The sequence below is a fragment of the Serinus canaria genome, chromosome 1 (assembly GCF_022539315.1).
Source record: "Serinus canaria isolate serCan28SL12 chromosome 1, serCan2020, whole genome shotgun sequence".
Taxonomy (NCBI): Eukaryota; Metazoa; Chordata; class Aves; order Passeriformes; family Fringillidae; genus Serinus; species Serinus canaria.
Window position 1 is genome coordinate 49,960,873 of NC_066313.1, and position 24,726 is coordinate 49,985,598.

General features: G+C 38.5%; 1 protein-coding gene across 1 annotated transcript in view; it reads right to left on the minus strand.

Moving 5' to 3' along the window:
• The window catches only part of TRPC4 (transient receptor potential cation channel subfamily C member 4), a 129,317-nt gene that overhangs the window by 53,328 nt on the left and 51,263 nt on the right, over positions 1–24,726 (minus strand). Inside the window, exon 3 of the mRNA XM_009102902.4 lies at positions 5,476–5,994. Coding sequence (XP_009101150.3) covers positions 5,476–5,994 — 519 coding nt within the window. The remainder of the gene's footprint in view (positions 1–5,475; positions 5,995–24,726) is intronic.

Consider the following 24,726-nt stretch of genomic DNA (forward strand, 5'->3'; position numbering starts at 1 on the left):
TTAAGAAGTTGTTTTTCCAAAGTCATCCCTGCTTACAGAGTCAGCAGTTCATGTTTTTGAACTGAAAGACTTTTAATGAGCAATTCATTATAATGAAACACTAAAAACATTATTAAGAACACAGCAACTTTTCATTTCAGCAGTTCAAAATTATTTTCTCTGGGAATTTCTAAAATAGTTTTGAAAATCAGTAATTTTTGCTTTCTATCATGCCTATACTGGTTTCTGTAATAATGATAAGGATGATATTAGCTATGAGAATTTATTTGGCAAACATGTTCAAGTCCAGGTGGATTTACAAGTAACAGCAGACAAACAAAATCCTTTATTTCATTGAAATGAAGTGTTTAGATACTGACATGAAATAACAGATTTGAAATGATTAGGCAGGCATGTTTTCATTGAAAACTTCACTGAATTTTTGACATTATTGTGAAACATTTTCATTTCACTGAGACTGTATTTTGCATAGAAAACTAAGAACTGATGATTCCATTTTAAAAAGTCCTCTTTTGAGCAGAAGTAAACAGATGGTTTTTATTATCAAAACCAAAAAACTTTTTTTTTTATCTTTCAGCATCACTTTCCTAGAAACATTGAATTGATCCAGGAAATCTGAATATCATATTATTGTATTTAGTGTTTAATTTAGTTTGAAGCTGATTTCCCTGAAACATTTTCTCTGAAATTCTTTCTAATAAGGCCTGAGCTCTTGTTAATTCTTTAAATACATCAGATTGTTAAATCCACTCCCTTTTTCACTCTGCCCTTTGCTAGTAAACATTCTGCAGCTGCTCACAACTCAGAAAAACTAGTACTGCCCTTGGGAAGAGAGAGCATCTAGAAGTCTGACTAGAGCTGTTTGGGAGAGTTTTAGCAGTTAAGCAGCTGCATGTCTAGTAAACAGGGAGAGAAGGTAAAATGTAGAAATCTTTAAATCAAACCGTTAAAAAAGCTAATTCAGGATCAGAAAAACTTTAGAAAACTTAGTTCTGGCTTCTTTAGATAGGTCTCAACATGACTCATAACACTGGATGGAAGCTAGATAAGCCATGCATTTACTTCAGGTTTTTTAAGATAAAAGCAGAAGAAGGCTTATTAAAATCTTTCCAGACTGCAAATTTGAAACAGGCAGAATTTAACCTCTTTACATCCTATTTACAATGTAAGGTATTCCAAATTTACCAGAGACTGTGTATTTGTCAAGGAAGAGAAAGATGATCAGCATAACCTAAGAATGGAAAAGATAAAACAAAAGAAAAAAGTGAACCTGACTCAAACCAAACCAGCCAGTGCTCATGTGAGAGGTGAGAGAGAAAAGCTCAACAGTTCCATACTTAAACATTCCTATTTCTTTTGTTTTGATATGAGAATGTCTAATACCAAAGCAAAATAAGACAGTACTACCAATAATTATTACCTCATCCTGTTACTGTATTTGAGCTTATACAGGCATAGCTTAAATTAAATGGGGCATTTAGCATGAGGCAAAATGAAACAGAGATATAAAAGACTACTATGAGTATTTAAATCACACTGCTTAAACTTACAGTGGAACCAGATGATATTGATGCAGCCTTAATAATCTCCCCTTCTTTATTTCATGTGTAAGGAAAATTAGTAAGCATTGTAGCAAGCACTTTTTCAGATTTTTGCTGTTGTTTGCTTAACACCTAAACACAACCAACACTAAAACAAAGTTAGCTGAATAGTGAGAGAAAATGGGTTTTTGCTGTGATATCTCTTTTGAAAACTCTGAATGTATATGACAAGAACACACACATTTTGCAATGAGTGGAAAAGATGACTATTTACTAATCACTAAAGAGAGCTACTACTCTCTTCTACTTGATTGCATTGCTGCACCAGAGGTTTGCAATTAATTTGAACTCAGATTTGCTTGTGAACCACATAGAGGGTTTGGGATTTGCCTTCTACAGCCTTATGTGGAGCTGCAGTTAATTCAGATAACATTTTCATTTGGTTCAGAAACCAGGGAAACCTAGTTCCCACTGCTCATTGTGTGCTTAGAATCTACCACAATGAACTTGTGGCAGCTTCCATAATACCAAACTCTTCCTTACTTGAGACAATATTAAACAGCAGGTAATTGCACAACAAAATATCTGTGCCCAGTGCAGGGTGGCTGTGTGATTCAGGGAACCTCTCTTTGCTGTTGGTTGTAGCCCAGGCAACACAGAAACAGGCATCACCAGCTTCTTTGCTTACAAACAGCACCAGGGGTGCAAAATGAACAGAAGAAATATAGCACCTTGGTTGTTCTGTCCCATGGATTATGCTACAAAACCCCACATATTCTGGCAGATACTCTCCTGGTTCTGCCCATAACTCTGAACAGCTATTATCCACAGTCTTGCCAGACATTATCCTGCAAGGTAAACTTGAGATTATAAATCTTTCAACTTCATTAGTTATTAGTGAAGAAGACTGATGATTTTATGAGGGAAGTTTCTTTGTTGATAATACACTGTAGGTTCCCTCTGACCTGACTGCATGGAATGAGAATCGATACCACTGAGATGCCTTCTGACAGCACATGAATGTGAATCACAGCATTATGGCAAGTGTGAAAGGAATGGAGATGCAGAGATGAGCAACTTTCACTGAGGAGAACCTCAAATCCAATTGGCATAATGTTCTTGGTTTGTGGAAGGCCCACTTCAGCAGCAAAGTGGAGAGCATGGAGAGCTCTAAAAATGAATGTACATTCTCAATTTCCACAAACACAGGGTTATTCCAGGGGCTTGCAGACCACTACACAAAGCACTGCTTGATCATCTGAATTTCAAGGGACTTTCTCTGTTTCTCTGCATTTCTAGATCTACATTTCAAGCATCATGTCATTTTGGAAGGCCCTCAAAAACTCTGAGGTTGGTAATTTTCTTTACTCATGTCTGTGAATTTTCATTTCTTTACACAATAAAAATTCTTCACCATTCACTTGTATGCTTCTGCAAGTACCCTAAATCTGCTGTTCTACACCATCCTGTGTCTTGAGATTAAACCAAGTTATATTACCCAAAGACTACTGCACCCCTTTACAAGACTTAGGTCTAACATGTTTGGTTTCTTAAAATGCCAAAAGGAATTACTGCTAATAATTTTTTGTATTATTTGCAGCTTGAAAGGAAAAGAGTAATAATTAACTCCTGAGCACGTAATCATAATACCACAATGTAAAAGGACACACACCTTACAATTTTGTCACTTTTAGCTGCAATTTTTGGATTGAGACTGGACAATCTGGACAACTAGACCTGATTGCTTATTTGTGGAGCTCTGACCTCAGCCCCACTATGGCATTAGAATGTCCTTTGGTAATAGCAGGTTGAGATTTTAGGGATGGGTTGTAAGATAAGAGGGGAAGACAATGCATTCTCATCTGTTCTGCTGTTTTGCTGCAGGAGAGGCATTTAAAGATACAGAAATTGTCATTGTTAAGTCTGACACAGCACCATCTGAAAATAATTTATAAAAGCAGTGAATATATTGCCTAAAACACTGTACTACCAAGAGCTCCTGGCTGGGTTCCAGTGCCCAAGCTGAAAGAATCCCCTGACCCTGGAGGCTGCTGGGTTCAGCCAGAGGCTGTGTCTCCTGTAACATCCTTAACACAAGAAACAGAAAGAGCCTGATGATGGATTTTTAGCATGATCTAAATGGACCAGGACAGCTAGAATCCAAGCAATTATTGTGCCTGAGGTAAGTCTCTTGATCTAAGAGCTGCACTTCCCAGAATACTGCAGTAACAATCAGAAATAAAATAACTGAACAGAGGCTACTGTTTGCTTCAGCAACCAGTATGGAAAACATTGTGGAATACATTTAGTAAACCTTCATTTTACTCCAGTGAGAATCAAATGGTAGGGATAGTGGGAAATATTTACAGAAATGAAAAATGTGTGTAAAATAGAAAATATCCACTGATTTGGAATTGTTTCACTAAATCAGTATGGCCTAATGTTTTCTATTATGAAGAATCAATTATGTAATCAGCTGAATTATTGCAACTTAATTAGGCACAGCAATCAGATGCAACCATAAAAACCATTTCACCCTACATATGCCTATCGCTGTCTCTATCTCAAATTAAAAAAATTCAAGCTTTGTTTTATGGTTTAAAAAAACTAAACAAACAATGAGAGGTCAGAATTTTATTTCAATACATGAATCCTTGTGAAAACAGAAATCCAAGCTTCAGCTTCTTATATGACTGTAAGACAGGACTGGCAGTTAAAGAAACAAAAATAATGGTTATTAAATCTGGCAAAGTACAATCTGAAAATAATTTATGAAGGCAGTGAGTATGTTGCCTGAAACTTTATACGATAAAACATAAAATTATGCAATACATTTTCTGAGGGAAAAAATGCTTATTAGAAGACTTATGAAGTCAGAGACCAATTGAGGTTTTTTTCCATCAGTACTTCAGAAGTTCCCTACCTCCACAGTAGCTTCTTAGGGTTACTAAATTATATTTCAAATGAACAAAAGAACCATTAAATGTTTGGTTATTATTTCTTCAAACCTTTCTACCATACTTAGTAACTTAACACATTTACTATTGTATTTTTCAGAACAGAGATTTAGCAGTGATACAATTTAACACAGAAGTTTTTTAAGCATTTGCTGTAGTGAATATGAACAAATGCTAAATATGTCTTGCCTATAAACTTCCATAGCTCAGCTGACTTGGTATGTACTTTTTCCCAATAAAATAATACAACATATTCTGACATGATGATATGCAAGGATTAGGTGAAGATTTGGAAATAGCATGGGAACTGTCTTCCTAACTCATTTTTGTGTCTTGCTGCTTTTGCTTTTGCACACACAAAAGAACCAGAGTACTTTCAGCAATATATGCAGACCTCCTCTGAGTCCAACTGAATGTACACATTGGTGAAGCAAATGTATGAACTTTTAACTGCCATGGACCAATATCCAGGTATTTCTATTTTGAATTCTTTCTGGAAGAGAATCTGAATGCCAACATTTTTGGGAATCATGCACGGCTATGAAAGTTCTGTTTCAGTATCTGTAATAGCTACTTTTTGAAGAAACGTCTCTACAGCGGTACCTCTAGAGTGTGTTTAAACACAGCTGCCTTTTTCTGTCAGATACAGTCCAAGTTAATTTAAAGTATGCTTTATATTTTTCTCACCCTATTACTGAAGATCACTTCAGAGCACAACTACTGAAGACTATGTCTATTCAGGTGTAAAAGAAAAAATGTTTTATAGAATCTGTGCTAGAAGAGAACATTTTGAATTCTGATATCAAACTGTAACAACTATTCAAATCCATCTAATTAAAACTATAAAAGGAACAGAAACCTAGCAGAACAAAAAAAAGATAAGCAGAAATTTGTCTCAGTTAAAAGGATGTATTTCAGGCTCTTATCTATCACATTACTACTACTGAATACGCTCAAATGGTCTCCAGCACACTCACCTCTTTTTGACGGTACTTAATTGCCAGTTTCAATCTTGCAAGATCATTACCACTTTGTTCTTCTATCAAGCTATTATCATCTCTGTAATTAAGAATAATTTCCAATTCCCTGGAACTCCGTGTCTGATCCAGGAGATCTTTTGCAAATTGCTTGCATTGCCGTGACAGCTCCTCATACTCTGACTTAAACTCATTTTCGACTTTACTCAGTTCCTGCAGCTCCCAGCTCAGCTGAAAAGCGGTAAGGAAAGGATCCTCGCTGGACAAAGCAATCAACGACGGGCTCGCCAGAGCCTTGTAGATATTGAGTCTGGACCGAGAGTGGCGGAGGCTGTCCACATCTGAGCTGGAGACACATTCCACGCAGTTACAGCGCACCTCGTGGGGCCTGGGCACGGACACCCCTTTCTGCACGAGGAGCTTGATGATTTCGTAATTGTTGGTGTGGGCAGCCAGAATAATAGGGGTGATATCCGGCGTAAATTCTGAAAACTGCTTGTCCAGAAGCACTGGTGGCACCTGTGGAAAAAGGCAAAAACTCTTACAGGCCTCTTCATTGAATAAGAGTTATAGAAAATTAAACTAGAAATGGTTTACCAGGTAATACACTTACTGCTGGATCTTTATTTCTGTCCAGAGTTGAAGGAAACTCTTTTAATATAACAATTCAAGTAGCTAAGATAGTGTCTTTCCAGTCAATGAATTGCTATAAACAGGGTGTGATCTTTCATAGAACCTGTTTATATGCAAACAACCCATGGACAATGATTTATTAGAGCAAATTATTAGATAAACAAGGACAAGTTAGACACAAATGCTCCTCCCTGGTCCCTTCGAGTGAGCAAGATGGAAATTTTTCCTTGTCTCTCACTGGTTTATCTCCGTTTCATAGGGAAGAAAATGCATGGGGGGCATAACTGTGAATCTCTGAAGGAAGCAATGACCAAGACACAGGCAAGTTAGATTTAGAAAATAAAATGGTCAAGTAAATCAGAAGAGTAAATAAGAAGAAAATGAGTAAATGAGAAGAAAATATGTGTTTTCTTAAAGAGATTGTTGAAAATAAGGCTGTGTAGAGACTACAAGATACTTGCCATGAAGAGCTTAATGTCTTAAGGCTCAGTTCCACATTCACCTGCACAAAGAAACATATTCTGTTTATAGGAAAACAGGGGACTCAGTAGAAAAAAGGTTCCAAAATACCATTTTTAAAGCCTCTTCTGATATGTATTTCTGGATTTTCAGTCTTCTTTATCAGAAGCCTGTCAGGTTTTTCATTTTAAGCTTGTCTCTTTATTTTACACTGCCAGACTCTGAAGTCTTTCCCAGGTCAAGACAATTTGTTCAATTAGTATGACTAAGAATGTGAGTGTAATTAGCCAATGCCAATCAAAAAAATGATATTGGCATCATCTCTTACAGACTGACTTTTGTCCACAGCTCAATAACCAAGTACAGACTCAATCCACAGAGCACCACAGGGAGGTGCTCTGAGGGATGTTCTTTCAGGAGGACAAAAAAAGGAAAATATTTGACCCAAAGTTATCTGAATGCTAGAGAAACAGATGGCCATCGCAGGGAGGAAAAAATTTTGATGCAAATCTCATGACAGCACCATAGCCTCACTGCCAGGTGGAAAAAACAGGAGTGGGAGTGGTAAAATGGGAGTGGAAAGTCAAGACTGGAGATCTGGCACTCAGGACTGTAATCACACATCCCTAGGGAAGCAAAACCTGCCTGGCCATAGCGTATTGCTTAAGCAGCTGTGCCAGGTTCTGAGGAGGTATGTGGAGTCCAGAGGCAGAAACCCTTGTTCTCCCCTCCCATGCACTCAGACCTGCACGCCTGGCTCAGCACTGAGTCAGGCGGGCACTGAGTTTGTTTTAGCACAGGACTGTGGGCTGACTGAGCACACCCACCCTCAGGAGCCCGTGCCGAGGGTGCAGCTATCCTCACTGGTACCCACTCACAACCTGTGGTTCTGAGCCAAGCAGCTTCTGTGCAACTTCACTTCTGCTTGCTTCCTTCTGAGGTACGAACAGTGTAGCATGTTCAGAGAAACATGGCTTAAATATTACTCATGAGGTAAGGAACCCAGCTGAGAATATCTTGAAGGTACATGTGGATGGAGGGAACACTTGGGTACAAGAAAAAACAGAATCTCTGTGTGCTGCTCCTGGTCTCAGGCCAAAAACCACAGCTGTGGACATATGACTTCCCAGAGGACTCTGTGGCTCTGCCCACAGTGCTCTGTCAGGTCTCTTCCAGGGTACCTCTGGGACATCTGGCACCTCCTGGCTGGACACTGCACAGAGCCCACCTGGGGATGCCCAGGTGCCCCAAAAACATCATTATTTCTGTCCATTGTGAACTGGGCTTGAACTACACAGATGCTTTCTCTCCTGTCTTTGGTGTCAGTGGGGGAAGTGAGACCTGTTTCCTACCACAATTCTCACAGGTTATTGCAGTCTTAGATTTGTCTTCTCTTTTACTTACATATTATATAGGGAAAAACAGAGAGCACTGTGTGCACACAAACACACTTGTTAGGCTCTCTAAATTGCAGCTGTGGCCAGTGCTTTTGAGACTAGAACAGCCTGAAAATGGTGGTAGAGATTCAAACTTTGCATTAGTAGAAAAGAGATTTTGGGCGATCATAGAGCTGGAAAAGGTTTACAGAGAGGCATGTGCTGTGTTCTGACAGTGTCTGCTACAAGCAGTGAGGCTCCCCCTTGGCCTCAGGTTTAGGGTACCAGAGAGAGAAGAAGGGAGCTGCAAGGGCAGAAGACTCAAGGTCAGAAAGCTGTAACTTCAAACTCACTGACTGCTCAGAATATAACTCTGTCACTTCACATGTTGCTAGTTTTTTACTTTCTGACAGTACTGAAGTAACATTTGCTTCCAGCCCTGCCAGAACTGAGGGCTGTCTTAAACATATCATCAGCTGCAAGCTCTGAAAAATTAAGACACAGCTTCAAACGACGTGGCATTACAGCGACTGACTTGTACATGGGGTCCATTTCCTTACAAGCTGCTTGCTTTTTCTCAGAGCTTATCAAAACCTTTCATCTTAAGCTAACTCAGATTCAAAGCTAATGCACACATTTTGGAATTCATCGCATCAGAATTTACCAAAATGTAGAAGTATTTATTAAATCTTTTCAGCCATAACTTACTGAACCATTTAAACCTAAAGGGCAAACCCTAAGACATCCACTTTAATTACATCATGACTTTAACCCCTGTTCCTTTACCTTAAAATTACAAAATTTTAAGATTTTTTTACTAATTTAAATGAGAGAATATCAAAATAATAAGGTCAAATTGTTCCCTCATGTAAAGCAAAATGAACTTATCCTTTGAACTTATCTTTGAAGTAATGAGCACTCTCATGGCATTCAGAAAATTTCAACATCAAATGGCTGACCCAGGGTACTTGCTCCTAAGTTTTCAGACTTACGATGAATTTTACTTTCAAACTACTAAAAATAATTCTCTTTAAAGGGAACCAAACCAAAAAAACAGCACACAATGATATTAACCACACATTTGGAAGCCTTGACAGAACACTTAGAGAAAAAAATTGAGTCTTCCTTAAATCCTGGAGGATGAAAAGGTACTAGGTCTTTCAGTCACTGACTGACTGTGACTTCCCAAGGCTCAGCAGTCTGTAACTATAATTTACATTTTGGGGTCAGTGACCTAAGCTTGAGGCTGCTTAAACTTTGCAAAGTCAAATAATTTTTGCCTTCTTACATTTTGTGAAGAATTTCTACTTCAACACTATTTACAGAGCTGAACCTATATAAATATTTGTTACGAATGTCCATGTGATTAGTAGACCAAAAAAACCAACCAAAACAGAAAATAAAGGATGGCTCAAAATTTGAACATGTCAGAGCTCAAGGGCACAAGATTTTTTTGTGGCATTTCTTTTCCCTGCACTCAGTGTAAGTGGGAATGAGTCAGTCTGGTTTGGATATCTAACAATTCTTTTAGATACTAAGTGGAATGGTCATCTTCAATGTGTTTATATTCCATGTATGGTCTGTGTGAAGACAAGCTTTTTTGCTATGATGGGAAGAGAAATCTAGGTTAAATTAATGCCAGTTAGGTCTCAGACATTTTCCTGCTCCCATGACATCAAAGGAGAAACTGATTGTTGTCGATCTCTTAGATATCCAGGAAACAGAAAAATATAAGTCAGTTGGAAAACAAAAAACATAAACCCTATGTGTGTCTTTTTCTTCATCTAGATTTCTCATAATAGCTCCCATTACTGCAATATCTCAACAGAGAAAATGAAAACTGCAGAGTCCATTTACCTGCTGTTTAAGGGCAAGAGCTCACAATCTATGGAAATCTATTTCCTTGGGCAAACAGATAGGTTCCCTGATTCTTGTCCTTGTTCATTTATTTGCAATTATTTTGTCTTTTGTTTTTAAATGAAAGAAAATCCCACATGGTTTTGGGCAGTTAGGGGAATAAATTTCTGAGTCATGTCCATCATGACAGCATGATTGGAGGAAAAACCTAAAGCAAAGGCAAAAAGAGAATATGTGACAGATAAGATGAATACATATGTCATGCAGAACCAGGTTATATAAGGAATTTAGTATTCTTAAAGTGTGTCATCAAAAGCTCAGCTGCTTTATCACTAGTTCTCTACAGCTGTCATCAATCAAACACCTTGAAAATGTTTAAACTGTACATTTCTGTACAGCCCACAGCACATGAGTTATCCCTATGCAGACACAGTTCCATGCTTTACATTCTGGCTTGTTGAGCTCTTATTTTCTTTGTTTTGCTATTATTATTGTATCATTATTGTATCACCTGAAATACATCCAGGTTAAACAATGGAAGTAGTTCCCCTGGGAAGGGTTCAAAAATTCCTCCTACTGTCAACTCATTTACTGTGGACTAAGTCACAAATAAACATCCAGATATACTGAATAACTTAGAGATACCATGTCAGGAAAACTTGAAATCAGCTGCCACAGCACTGGAGGGGCCCTGAGACTCAGGCTGAAACAGGACTGCAGTGATGGCTCCTGGTTGTCTCAAGGTGCTTCCCCCCACCCCAGGATGCTCACTGTGTGGAGCACAGCTGGATGTAAGGCAGCTGTACAGCAAGGATGCAAGGCAGGCAAGTGGATAGAAGTGGCCAAGCTGAGCTCAGGGACAGCATCATTTTGGAGCAGGGTGTGTGACACTAGCCATGCAACACCCATCTGGTACACTGACATTGTCTGCCTTCCAGAGGCAACTTCCCTGGCCTCCCTGAGAAGGGTTCTACCTGTCTATTGTCCTTGAACTCATCACAGTTCCTAATGATAAGTACCACACTCTTAGTCTGCTACTGAAGTGTTATCTTTCATTGGTTAAAATTCTACCACCATCTCTAGTTTTTTTCTTTTTTTGTAGGAAACAGACACATAACAGGTGTAAAAAAGAGGGTCTTGGGCACTGTAAGCTGACTAATAACAGTCCAAGGACTAAATGCAAATGTTTGTGTGATATTGTAACTTCTTAAGAATGCATACTTTCTTAAGATTTAATTACAAATTCTGTCCTTTAACATTTTCATATGTACATTTTACCTCAGGTCTGTAAAGAAGTTTAATGCTTGACTTCCAGATTTCTTTTCTCTGCAGTCTAAAGTAATTCCAGTTTTGAATTAAAGCCAGGTATGTATAGCAAAAAATAATAATTAAAAATCAGATATTTTTGTGTGGACATTTTTTACCAAAATATTCCAGATTTTTTTTCTTTGTCTTTAAAAGTTCCTTTATTACAATATTTTCCTATGATCTAACAACAAGAAGGGCCAATCACACTTTTTTTCCAGATTAAATGATTGTGATTATACTATGTGATTATGACAATTCTAACTATTCATTTTACAAAATGTCCCAAATATTTTCCTGTGAAAATATTATATTTCATGTCATGCAGGAAAGATGTCTACCAGAGAGAAGCTCTGATAATAAACTCAAGAAATGTATCTAATTTTATATAGCTGAAATTGGGTAAGGTAAACACTCCCCTTAGCATGGAGCCCAACACAACTTATTCTTCAGACACAAGCCATGTGCTAACTAGCTCAAAACCTGATTGCTGTGCTCATGCTGGTACTGACCCTGGGCTAGCCAAGGCTGGTGCCTCCTAACCTGCACTGCTGGGATACAAGACAGGCAGCTTGCAAAAGTACTCCATTCATCATTTTGGCCAGTTCTCCAGGACGTGTGAAAAGAGGGTATGAGCAGTTAATGCTGAATGTGTTACCTCAGGAGCTTGCTCTAAGTCTGTCTCCTCCTGGTAAGGGGGAAAGGCAACATTCTTGCCTCTCTGTAAACCCTTCTCAATGTACATGACATCTTAATATATTTCCAAGGCTCAGGCCTAAATGCCCTCATTTGCTAATATGAATCACTGTTAGCAAAGGATATCTTCCTCCCACCTAGAATAGTGTTTTATGTAGTATCATGTCCATTTCTATTGCTGAAAATTTACTTTCAGCTTTGCTGGGACATGACTGGAACAGGGATGTTTGTAGTAACACAGAATCCCTGTCACATTTAAGGAAGCTTCAGTACTTGCCTTTTTACAAGTCTGTGAATTTTTAACAGTTAAATGTACAAGTTTGAGTTATTTTCATTCATCTTTTTTCCAAGTGCAAGCTGAGTTTACAATACCTTGGATGTGATTTTTTTTTATCAGCTACACTTAACCTACCCCAAAGATGTGAGATTGCTAATGCTTGTTCATGCTCATCCTATTACAAGACTAACCAATTTGTGTGTCACAAGTGTCACATCATGGACTGATCACTTCCAGTCTCCATGACAGCCACATTGCACAAAAAGCATTAATGTAACACATTAAGGAAAAGAATTTGACCAATCTGTTTCTAAAGCTCTGCAGCGGTGGGTGGATATGTCACACCATTTCCTCACAATGTTTCTGATACTTCATATGCTCTACCTTTGTGCAGTTTAAGCCCATAAATTCCTGTTTCATGAAATGTGAATACAGAGAATACTTCATTTCTTTGCTTAGTTTTTAAGTTTTCATTCAGACTTTCCCTATGGGGCCTGGAAGAGGATAGGTCCCTTCCAGCTTCCCACTTTTTAAGGTCCCTGCCAGCTCAGGCCATTCTGTGATTCTACAATTCTAAGATCTGTGCTCATTCTGATGCATCAGATGTGATTCTGACTTTTGAACAGTAAAATGGTATTGTCCAGTCTTTTTGTGTTAGTCTTGTTTTAATATTCCCTGCAGAATTGTTATCCTAATTGTTTTCAATTCCAAGACATGCTTGGTTGATTATTTTTGCTCCACTTAGAACCTTACATTTTTTTCTTACTGAACTCTTTTATATTTCCCAGAAATAATTACTTGCTTGCCAAAACCTGAATGCTAATTGTGTCCTGCAACAGCCTTGAGATCCCCCCACATTGTCAGTGGTCTACAGAATTAACAGGACCTCTATTCCATCTAAAATGTCATGAATAATTGCACTGATAGGGATAGACCCCTGCAGGACTGCTCATTTCACCCCTCTGTTGAATTCTTATGTCCTATTTCACCAAGTACTGTGGGCAACTCCTGTGAGTGTGGTTTTCTTAGACTGTCTTTTGAGTGACAGTTTATGGAATCTTACAAATCTCGAGCTATATGATATGTGCTGCTTTTCCCCAACATACAGAACTTGCTGTCTAGTGATGAATAATAATTATATTGTTATGACAAGCTTTGTTCCTGACAAATCTTGGTAGACTGCTATTCATGTCTATATTTCCTTCCAGGTGCTTACAAGCAGAATGTTTGACTATTTTCTTCAGTCCCTGCTGTAAAAAAACTATAGATTTCTTTTATTTGAAAAATGAGAATACAGTATGTTAAGGGAATGCTGTAAAATTATTGATAACCATTTCCAGACAGAAGCAGAGGAAAAGATGTTGGATTTGATAGGTTTAAACATGAATTTATTGGGTGGAACTGATGTCAAAGGACTTCAGTGCTTTATTTCTCTCACTTTTTAAAACAATTTTTTTGTCCACCCTGTATCTCTGGAAGAACTCTGATCCAAACTACTGCCTGTACATCAAACTGCTCATTTCCAATTAATGTTTTCCTGTGGGCATTATGAGGGAATGTGCTGTTTCATCAGTCAATGTCAGTAGCTTAAAGAAGGGCAGGAAATTGCTTAAAAGTAGACACTCAATAGAAAACTGCAAGGATATTTAGAATTTGTTTTCAGCTGTGGAACTTACACTTGTTCTCTCCACATACAATTTTTAAACAGGTAAAGGAGTGTTTCTAGTAGGAGTTCTGGGCATTGCTTGACTGCTCCTAATGAGGAGTGACAAGAAGAAGTTGTTTTCACTCAAGGGACAGTGAAAGAAGAGAAGGAAAATGGTTTGGAAAAAACATGAGAGCTGAGAAAGAAGAAAGATCTTATTATGGAAAGGATTAAAGGGGAACTTGAATTACTTATGTCCATCATGATAAAGCTCATATATAACTCTCTCAGAGTTTGTATGATGAGTAAAGTCACTACTGAAATATCCTGAATGTTCAAAGTAGATCTAGGGGTGGGCGGGAGCTTCCCATTTGAATTTATTAAATGGATGCATAGATAATTTTCCCAAATAAAATGGTTCATAAAGACAAAATCATTTTAATGAACCTTAGGTCTGATACTCCATTTCCTGAGAAACTGTGTCTCTGGTCTGATTATTAAAATGTGGAAAAGCTCCTGCTTTTCCCTGTTCATTTTTCTTGTCCCAAAACAGCTCCAATAGTCAGCTAGAGAGGTGGAAAGAAGCTGGCTGGCTTTGGCAGTGAGGTTTTCAGAGAAATGTCAGAACAAAGGAGTTCTTAGAATCTAAGCAGAATCCTTTGTTTATCCCTGAGCTTCCTAGATCTAGAAACAAGAAAAGCTGTCCCACTGGCTATAGAATTGTAGATCGTTTCTGAAAAGGAGCTTTTGCAGAAAAGACAACAACAGATTGGTGGCCTCCCTTGGTAACCACACACTGTTCAGGAGTTACCAGTGTCTCAGAGGGTGGGAATTAGCTAAATGTCTTTGCAGCTGATTGCAATTATTCAACATTGCAAAGTAATTTGTGATATCTTCATGGCTGGGAAGTAAATTTAATGTTTGAGAAAATTAAAAGGGTTGTACTCACAAAGAACAAATCTGCAAAAGACAGAAAAATGTTTTCCCTATTTTAAAAAAAATATGAGAAAGGAATACAAAAGATTATGGCAGAGACAAAGAAACCTGTACCTTAAGAGGATGCAGAGGAACTTCTCAGTAAGCTGCTTCATAAGTACATTATTCCCAGTATGTTTTCCAGTGGTCTGTTATTTAGCAGTAGCTCTGCATTTTGAACCATACTGTAAATTCCCCATATTTCACAGATGCAAAATAGAATATTTTTTCTGAAGTATGCAGAGGAGACCAAGGCTCACACAACTATGCTAGGATATTCTGGGAATGAAAGATGTACTTGAGAGGCAAAGCATTGAAAACTGAATTTTATTTCAGGTTGATGATATTCTCAATTGATATTGATAAATGATATTAAGTTCCTTAACACAGACACATTTAAATCCTCCTTGCATATAAGAATCAACTGAACAATCCTCCTGCTTATAAGGTTTTGGAAACATGTAAGTAAACGAGAGAAGATTGCTAGAAATAAAAATATTCCCTTTGAATTCCCACTGCAAAGAGGGCAAAGGAGAAATGGGAGAGACATGCATTATTATAACCTGCCCTACACCTGCCCTACAGTGAGAGACCAGGGGAAGAAGAGTTAGTCAGAGGTATTTAAGGGTACATTGCTAGAAGGAAGCCTTTGAAACTGATGCCAAGGGGAATGGATTGGTTCAAACCCCTTAATACTCCTTGTTTCAAGTTAGGCTTATCTTAGTATTGTGTTCCTCTTCAGTTCACCAGTTGGTTGGATCTTGATCTGTTCAGATCTTACACACACAATGCATCCATGCATAAAGAGTACTCTTAATGTGCTTTAGGATATGGAAATATTGTTTGTTTTTTCTTTTTTTTCTTTGGCATAGGTAAGTGTATTTTCACTAAATTCAGGGCATGGTAGTAAGCAAAGACTTAATAAGCAAAGGTCTAAATGAGCAAGGAGCAGGGAAGAGAAATTTAATCTTATCGGCCAGATGGCTTGTACTTACAAAAAAAAAATCATAAAATAAGTTGGTAGCAAAAAAAATGATGGCAGACTTTTGCATTTTCTGCAAATATTCAGCTGTATCTCAGCAGTACATAATATGAAAAGATACACTTTGAGGGTAGATATTTCAGGTTTCTTTTTTTTTTTTTTTCCTGCCAGAAGGCCTCACACACTCTGACAAGCCTGCAAACTTAGATAATATTTTATTACCAACTCTCTGTAGTGTTTTAGTAGCTGAGTTGCAAGGGGAACTAATTTTGCCTCCTGCCAATCTGGGGTGAAGATATGGAAGATATGGATCCTGGTAGAGGCACAAGTACAATTAAAACACTTCTGTCAGTGCAGTATGTGACATACATATCTTCTATCCAAAAAACAGTCAGTAAATTGACAAGCTAAATTGGTAGCCTCCCAAGACAAGTCAGCCCCTGTTGTCACATTAATGGGCTTTGTCAGTCAGTCCATTGTGACTTTTGAATTTTTTGGATTGCTCCAGCTGGGTGTTAACATGAAGAAATATTAGAAATGCTAAATTCCTGCAAGTTTCCAAAAAGATAAGGATGTTTGAGATCTGAAGAAAATTCTGAAGTGTAAATGCAGCTATGTTGCTAGACTCATACAAAACCAGGATATTATGAGGGTATCAGCCGCTTCAAAAGCTTTGATGAATGCTCATAACATCAAAAAGAGGAAATTCATTCATGATATATATATTAAGAGGGAAATCATAATAAATTTATAGGTTTCATAAATTTCACTGCTCACACTGAAATTTGACAAGAGATGCCCTGTGACACAAGGAAAGATAATGGTGAGGTCTGGAAGACCAGATATGGTCTTCCAAAAGCTTCTTGACATTGGAGTGTTTCTGTTTTTTAAATTTTCCTAGGGTTTTCCTATGGCTGAAGGTTTGAAAAGTCATTTGTTTTATAGATTATTATGCAGATTGCATGCTTGACTCCCAAAGACTAATGCTCACTTTGAAAAAATCTGTCAAATTCTACTCCTGCATTATTTAAGAAGTATTTCCACAGGCAAGTTCAAGGTAACTGCATTTGAGCACAGTGGGTCCTCATAGACAGAACTCTAAAACTCTTTGAAAATATTTTTCAGTGGACCACTGTTCAGCTTTGGATTTCCTGGAGGTTTCTGTCCATCAGAAACTGCTGCACCTTGAGCTTTTTCCAACAGTAGGTTGTCCTATTCCTAAAATATTACCTGTGTTTCTGCACTGGGCACTGTCAGAAAGAGGATATGTTGCAGAAGAATGTATAGGAGGGTATTTATCTTCATATTTAAACACCTATTCTGAATTGTTTTTAAGCTTCTATATGCCCAGGAAAATCTAGGGCTCATCTTCAGTTGCCCACAGGTTCTGTGACATAACTGCAAGGCCACAACAGATGTCTCACAGATATTCTAAGATGCTCCATATTTCACTTACCCACTGCCTGTGAGCTACTGAGCTGGGCCCCTGGTTGATGTAGTCAGTGGAGTTCAGAGAAGTCTTTTTCTTAGTTTACATCAGACACTTGGTATTTGGTCAGCAAATCCTCTTGCTCATCACTGACCTTACTGGGAGCTCAGCCATCTGGCTTAGATGTGAGCAGTAAATGGACTGATTCAAAGAGCACTGTGCTGCTTAAGGCACTCTAGAGGAGGAGAGAGACCTACACAGACATGACATGAGACCTCCTGGAGGGTGTCCCTCCCTTGCAGCACAGGTGGGGGACAGGGAGGACACACCTCTGCACAGACTGAGCTCCACTGCTGCCTTGCCCTCACCTTCAGGCATCTGAATGGGGGGCTGATTTCCACCCTCTCACATACAGGTCTCTGCATACATATATTTATATATAGCCCATATTTATACAGAGCACAGATCTCAGGCTGCTGTATCAAGGGCCAAAACATTAACTGTTCCCTGAGAGGCTGCTCTGAGCAGAAAAGGTACTGGATTTTTTATATTGCTCCTTTAATGCTCATAAATTTGTTAACTTCCTAAGTCAAATTACATCACCAAATGTACAAATAATTGGCAATAATTGGGGATTTCTAGACCTTAGAAGACAAGACTACCTCTATCAAAAAAGGTTCTGTTGGTTGAACCTCTCACTCTTAACAAATTTATACTACTGGCCTCAAAGCTGATTCTTAACCTGTTTTCAGGCACTGAAGACTGTTAAAATCTTTACATGAGACTAACTTTGCAGTTGATGAGTTTTCAGGAAGTGAAGGCAGGTAGGTTTGGCCAAAAGGATGCAAGGCATGGGAGGCTTGTGAAGATGACAGTACAGGACCACTGTACTGTAGAAGGCAGAAATTTTGGATATCTTCCTTTTCAATTTGCATGCTGTCCCTATTCTGATTGTAAATTTGGCTGAGTGCTGTAAAGAGGGGCTCAAAAAACATGAAAGGAGAAAAAAAAGAAATCAGCACAGAAAATGTGACTTCTTGAAGAAAAATCTGACTTTTATGCAGACTTTATTTCTAATTACCTTTTTAAAGGGTTTCTCTTTTTCTAAAGGGTTTGATTTATACTTGGCTTTCAAATATTTTTGATAATCTGCACTCATCTCCTCATAGTAGAAAAGTACTTTCATTTGTAGCATGAGCTTTGAACAAGGAATATGAAAATGTCAGCAAATAATGACAGAAAAGTACTTAATATTTCTGAATCTGTAACACTTCAAGTTTAGGTGGAAGTTTGGTTCACCAGCCATCTTTAAATAAATCTGTATTTGTTACCATCAAAATTCTCTGGGTTTCTGCAAGCTGCTAAACCAGAGGAATAGATTAACAGCCGGGAAAAGTCATTCTGAATAATGACTTTCAGGTTTCCTTACAGGAACCCACCTATAAGAATCCTGATAGTCAGAGGTTTTCTTTACATTGCCAATAAAAACTGGCTCATCATTTTGTGCAAGTCAAGAAACTGTCATGTTTCCCCATATTTTGTCATTTGTCTTTTGGTATTGCCACGGAATTTGATGATTTAGAATTTGTTACAAGGTGATGGGTGCGTATTGTAGAATACATTGCCTACCTCAATATTGAAATTGCTAGCAGCTCTGTTGGATGGCACAGGCATACCAGCCTCTTGAGTATTTCCTTAGTAATTGTCACAGGTTTTTCTACTCATCCACCCACCTTAGCTCTGATGCATGCAAACACAGACAGTTTGGGTTTATTGCCAAGACATAATGGCATTCATGTGCAACTTTTTTGAACTTGAAAACAGCCAGCAACCTTATACAAACCCAAGAACAAAACTTCTGTAAATTCTTATCTCCATCTCCGATGCAATTAGTCAGTGTCACCCTTACAGTGCACCTGTGCCACATGTTGTCTTCATGTGCCCAAATGGTTACATGAAAGACTGGCTAGTTATATCCATAAATGAAATACCCCCTACACAGCCTCTCCCATTCATGTGTCTATCAATATGTCAGAAAATTCTAACTAATCAGACACCACTGGGGAAAAAATACTCAGCTACCCACTCAGGCAGCTAGCAGTGGAAAGGAACGTTTTGCCCTCACGTTCCACTTCAAGAATGCGTACTTTCAGCCCGACAAAGAATCTCTGCAACACCTCCTCCATACTCATTACTAGCTAGACTCTTATTAATCACAACATTGAGAAAGATATTTAGTTCATAAACTTCTGTGAGAAACATTTTCAAAACAGAAATGATGCTTGAATCTCAACAGAGAAAAACCACCCCACAAGAGATTGTGACTGGAGTTACTGGAAAAAGAGGTTTAGATTACCAGGCATCATGCAGTGCTCATAAAATCTTTCCTTCTACCTCCTCTTGACCAATATAACTCCCAGAACTCCCAGTTCAATTACTAGGGGAAAATCTGAAGGGTGATTAAAAAAATGTCAGGTTTAACATTTATGTAAAGTCTACTGCAGTCGTGCTGGGCATACAACCTCTATACATTCCTTGGTCTTCTCCAGGAGGGCTCACTGTAACCAGGAAGAACTACAACCCTCTACATAGGAGCTTTCCCAAATACACCCCGTTGGGCTGTGTGGCAATGCAGGACTGGGAAAATAATATTCCATGAGACTTGGAAAGAAAACAATGGGCCAAAGCTGCCTAAATGCTCTGCACACATTAAGGGAGACTGAGACTGAAGCTGGGTTACAAGTGCAGCTCCAAAGCAGAGCATTGGCTTCATCTCAGGAGCCTGAGACTCCTCAGAGGGCAATTTCAAGAAGTCCAAAGATACTAAGAGTCATTAAAAGAACAGGGTGGGTGATGTGGCCATATGTGGGGAATCTCCTAGGAGATAGGAGCTCTGTCAGGCCTGATAGGAGCTCTGTCAGAAGAGCAGCATCTAAGCTGCCAGTATTTCAGTAATGGAAAATGACTCCTCAGGCTCTGTGCTACTTTCATGCTGCTTCACTTTTCACTTTTAGACTTTTCCTCTGTTTCTGGGAATACTGCCAGACTGAGGGCACTTTGCCTGCACAGCTGTCTAGCTTTGTTGTCCATATCCCTTCTCAGATAGCTTAGGTGAGTGCCTGAACATCCACAGAGGAGTCTGTTCCACTGGCCTAGAAACTATACTGTACAACATCCTTGACACTTCCTCACTCAGGACCATTCCCTCATCCTGGCTGCTCTCTTACAGTCTTTCATTCTTTCCAGAGCTACTTAGCAACTGATTAAAAAAAAAAAAAAATCAGATGTTGAGACACATTTTGGCATAAGATCAGTCACTGTTTTTTTTCTGATGAGAATTACATCAGTAGCTTCAAGCAAAAGGCAACTTGTATCCTTGTCTTCTTGTCCTCTTGTCCTTTTCTTTTCTACCTTCCCACACTCCAAATAATTATCAAGCATGAATCAATCATGAGTCAAGACTGATGAAATATAACTTTAGCCTTTGACAGTAAAACAATGCCCTTTCTCTCCATACCTCCCAAAAAGTCCCACAATAGCAAGTTTTCCTACCAATCACCTGATAACTCCTCCTGTCCAATGGCTGCTAGCACACTGAACAGCACATCAGTATCTCAGCATTTGCCATCTTCTCACACATGAATTCTCACCTCACCCATCTCTTCCAGATGCCATTCCTTATAACAGCACCAACCCAAAGCTTGCTGTGGTTACCTCTCCCAGGAAAGGTTTACCTCCTTCCTTTCAGTTCTTTCCCTACAGAGAAAGGTTAGAACATATCATACCTAAAGTCTACCCTGACCAGAGAGATTACTAGAGGCCCCTCCATACTGATGAGGAAGGGTGGCTCACAGTCTATCTGAAGAGAAAATGGTAACCTAAATGCTGAATCTTTCAGTCCTTCAGAAATGTCTCTATGCCTAAAGTTTCGGAGGTTTGGGGTTTTGTCTCTTAATAAATATTTTTTCCCAAATATTTAGACAACAGATTGAACTCACCCTTTCTTGGGCCTTTGAGAAATTGCCAGGAAAATCCACGAAACCCAACAAAAAAAAAAGTTGTGTATGCCATGGACTTGCATTTTTAGAGGCTGACACATTGACAAGCTGAAGCCTGCCTTCCTGGCTTGACTTTAGCAGAGTAGGTAGAGGCAGGGCTTTTGCATAAAGTAGCTTATGATGTGACTTTCCTGATTGTCCTGGGAGAGCAAAGTCTCTGAGTGTGCAGCATGTGGAAATTGTTTATTTTCAGCTTCCTACTTCCAGCACTATGCCAGTGATTTCTACTTTTCTCTGCATGTGAGCCAGGCATATATCACAGTGATCACATCCCTCCCTGTCCCAGTTTTCCTTCCTCTAGCAATTCCCTTGTATTTGCAAATGCCAGTCTGGCATTGGCTCAGTATTTTGTTCGCACATCTGCACATCTATCCCTAGAGTGTCCACCCATCAAAAATACCCTCAAGTATCACAAGACTGACATACAATAGTGAACAGAAGGCATAAAAGCACTGTCATGTGCTTTCTTCTGCCAGTCAGACAATGCTGTAACTCCTGCAGTCAGGTTTCCAAGCCCTAAAGCAAGTCTGTCAGCTAATACAATGCCACATGGATTCAAGTCTAGTAACTGAGATTTCAGCTTCACTTATGTGATTTGCAGCTTCCTTAGAAGGCAGCTACTCCTCTGCTTCAGTCTTCCCTGAATATACACAAATATCTAGATGGTCGACCCCCCAGCTAATGAGCAATGCCTGGGTTCCTTAAGCAGTAGAGCACACCATGATTTAGATAAAGGTATTGATTTTTATGCTGCCTAGCCCCCAGCCCATCTGTGGATGCTGTATGCAATTTAACAAGACCAAAATGTTTTCTGCAGATACTAAATTTAAAAGAACAACTTTTTTTCCCCCTCCTCTTAATTTGGCATTCAGCTATCCATCAGGGTAAGCAACAAGTGACTTGGCAGATAATTCAGGACATATGGCTTTGAAGAATGGTAATTTAAAAGTACTTGGACTAGTTTCCTTAACTCATTCACATTAATTTGTGCTATTCTCTTTTACTTGTGCTCTAGCAGCTGGTACAGCTAGAAAAGTATAGAAAATATAATGAATATAATGCAAGTGGCAAAACCCCACTTTTCCTGAGTTGGATTAATGTATAGTGGAAAAGCCTCTCTCAAAAACTGAGAAAGAGAAGGAGTTCAAAGACAATTCAGAACTGTTAAACCTACATGCCTCATCTGCAGTCACCAGGTGGCACCAGATGTACCCATATATTGGTAATTAGGTGAAAACCATTGTAACCTATGGAGTCTTTGGAATGCTGAGCCCATCACATACGGCTATTAGGCAGAGCCAGCAGCTGAATGATCAATAGAATAGAGAGTTTAGATCAAACTTTAATGAGATCTGAACAGTGTTTTATGGTTGGGGGGGTGGGGGTGGGGTTTTTTTGTTTATTTTATTGGGGTTTTGTTAAGTTTTTTTGTTATCGGAGTGGGGTTTTTTGGTCTGTTTTGTTTTGGTGGGGTTTTTTGTTTGGTTTTTCTTCTGTGGTTTTTTTTTTTTTGTTTCTTTTAGGAGAAAGTGTAAATTAGAGATCAGTGGCATCTCCTAATTTGGAGATGTTGATCATAAAACTATTCCAAAAACGCAAAACCAGATTACTTTAACTAAATTCATTTATTCCTGGTCAGAATTAACATATTGTTATATTTTTCCCCTTTACTTTTGCGACACTTAAAATATTTAAAGCATTAGATTTTGGAGATAACCATTTCTTTTAAAAGATGCATTTCAGGAGTCCTGAAGAATTGTAGCTTTCTGTTGATACAAGAGGACATTTTCTTCTAGCTTTCTAACTTTGACAATGAGAACTTGAATTATATAAGACATTCTATGCTTAAAAATTATTTCGTTTTACAAATATAGCTACATTATTGTATGAGGTGAAGCTGAAATTAGCTATGCATCATACATAGGATATTATCTCATGAATATAAAAAAAATAGTGAGAGATAATTCATTTACTTGTGAATCATATCAGGTTTTTCTAGAAATTCAATGTTCAAAACTTTATCACTAATTAAATATTTGGGAAACTGTTTCTTGTGCTTGGAAGTATTTAGTGAGGCGCTTTTCTTTCTATTATTAACTGTCTTCTGTAGAAATAAAACTTTTCATCAGGGACCAAAAAAAAAAAAAAAAGCCAGCAAAAAAGGGTTGACCTCACTGAATCGATGGCAAAACACCCACTAACTTCAAGGGGCCAGGATTTTACCATACATGATCAGATTTATTCAAAGAAGGAAAACCAACAGCCAAAGATATCATGTTACTAAAAGCACAGAGTCTGAAAATGAATCATTGTCTAAACAATATATCAAATATTTACAAATACCAGTAATCAAAAAGTAGAGTTGTAGTTTGAAATAGTTTCAAAAGAAACTTGAAGGGGGAAAACAGCTTGAAGGAAGAAAAAGTATATAATAGAAGTACATAATTCTGAGTATTCAGATTTTATCTCTTAATTGCATTGGAATGATTTTTCAGCCAAAAGGTACTTTTTTATTACACTACATTCATTGTGACATTACTGCAAAAATGCCATTGGCATTTACATTCTCTTCAGCATGCCATGTTCTTAGAAATGAACCAGTGTGATTATCAGTGTATAATTACACACCTGACACCCACAGAAGCTTAATTGTTGTTGGGATCCCCGTGCATACAACAGCGCACGTGCGTAAGCAACCTATCGGTTCAAAAGCCATTTTTATAAGCCCTGACTTGCAATCAGTGATTGCAGTGGCAATGGGCAAACCTAAACTTTTACAGACACAAAAGGAGATGTCTCTGTTCAAATGATTATTATTCTTCACAATTTACAGTAAGACCCCCCAGCAAGTGCAACCAGGGAAACCAAGTAAGAGTAGCAGGAGCAGCACTCTTCACACCAGCCAGCAGTGGACTCTGGCACTGAAACAAAATGCTTCAGCTTCAGCACAGAGAAGGATCCTCTAGACTGGAGCAAAGCAGTTTGTGGATAATTTAACATGGTAGTATTCACACAAGAAGTAACTTATCTCTTGTCTGCTATAGCATGAAGCTCTCCTAATGCAAGTTTGACTGTATTCAAACATTTTCATTACAGCAGATGTGGCACATACAAAAATGTAGACCTGAAAGTCTAAAGAACAGTCTGAAATTCAGGCAGCTATTGTAAGGTGAATTTGTAGACTCCCAAGGCCAAAAAGTGATTTATCCTGTCTTAAAACAAGTTACTGATAAAGACAGCAGGAGGAGCTCTCCACGAATCTCCATTTTTCTCCATTGCCAAGGGGAGCCCAGGGAGCCAGACCAGAGAGGAGACACACCTTTGGATGGCTACCATCAAATGGCATGAACTCTGCCCTGCCAATGGCAACCTCCACTGTAGAGACACAGGGGTTTTAACTGGTTTGGGATGGGGCTGTGCACTGATCCTTCAGGCTCCTGGTACACTGCACTGAAAAATTCACATGCGCTGTATTCTCATCTGCACTATCAGTTCAGGAATCATGAAATGAGACAAACATCATGTGAATATAGTTTTCTTCCCTTTCTCTGACATAAAT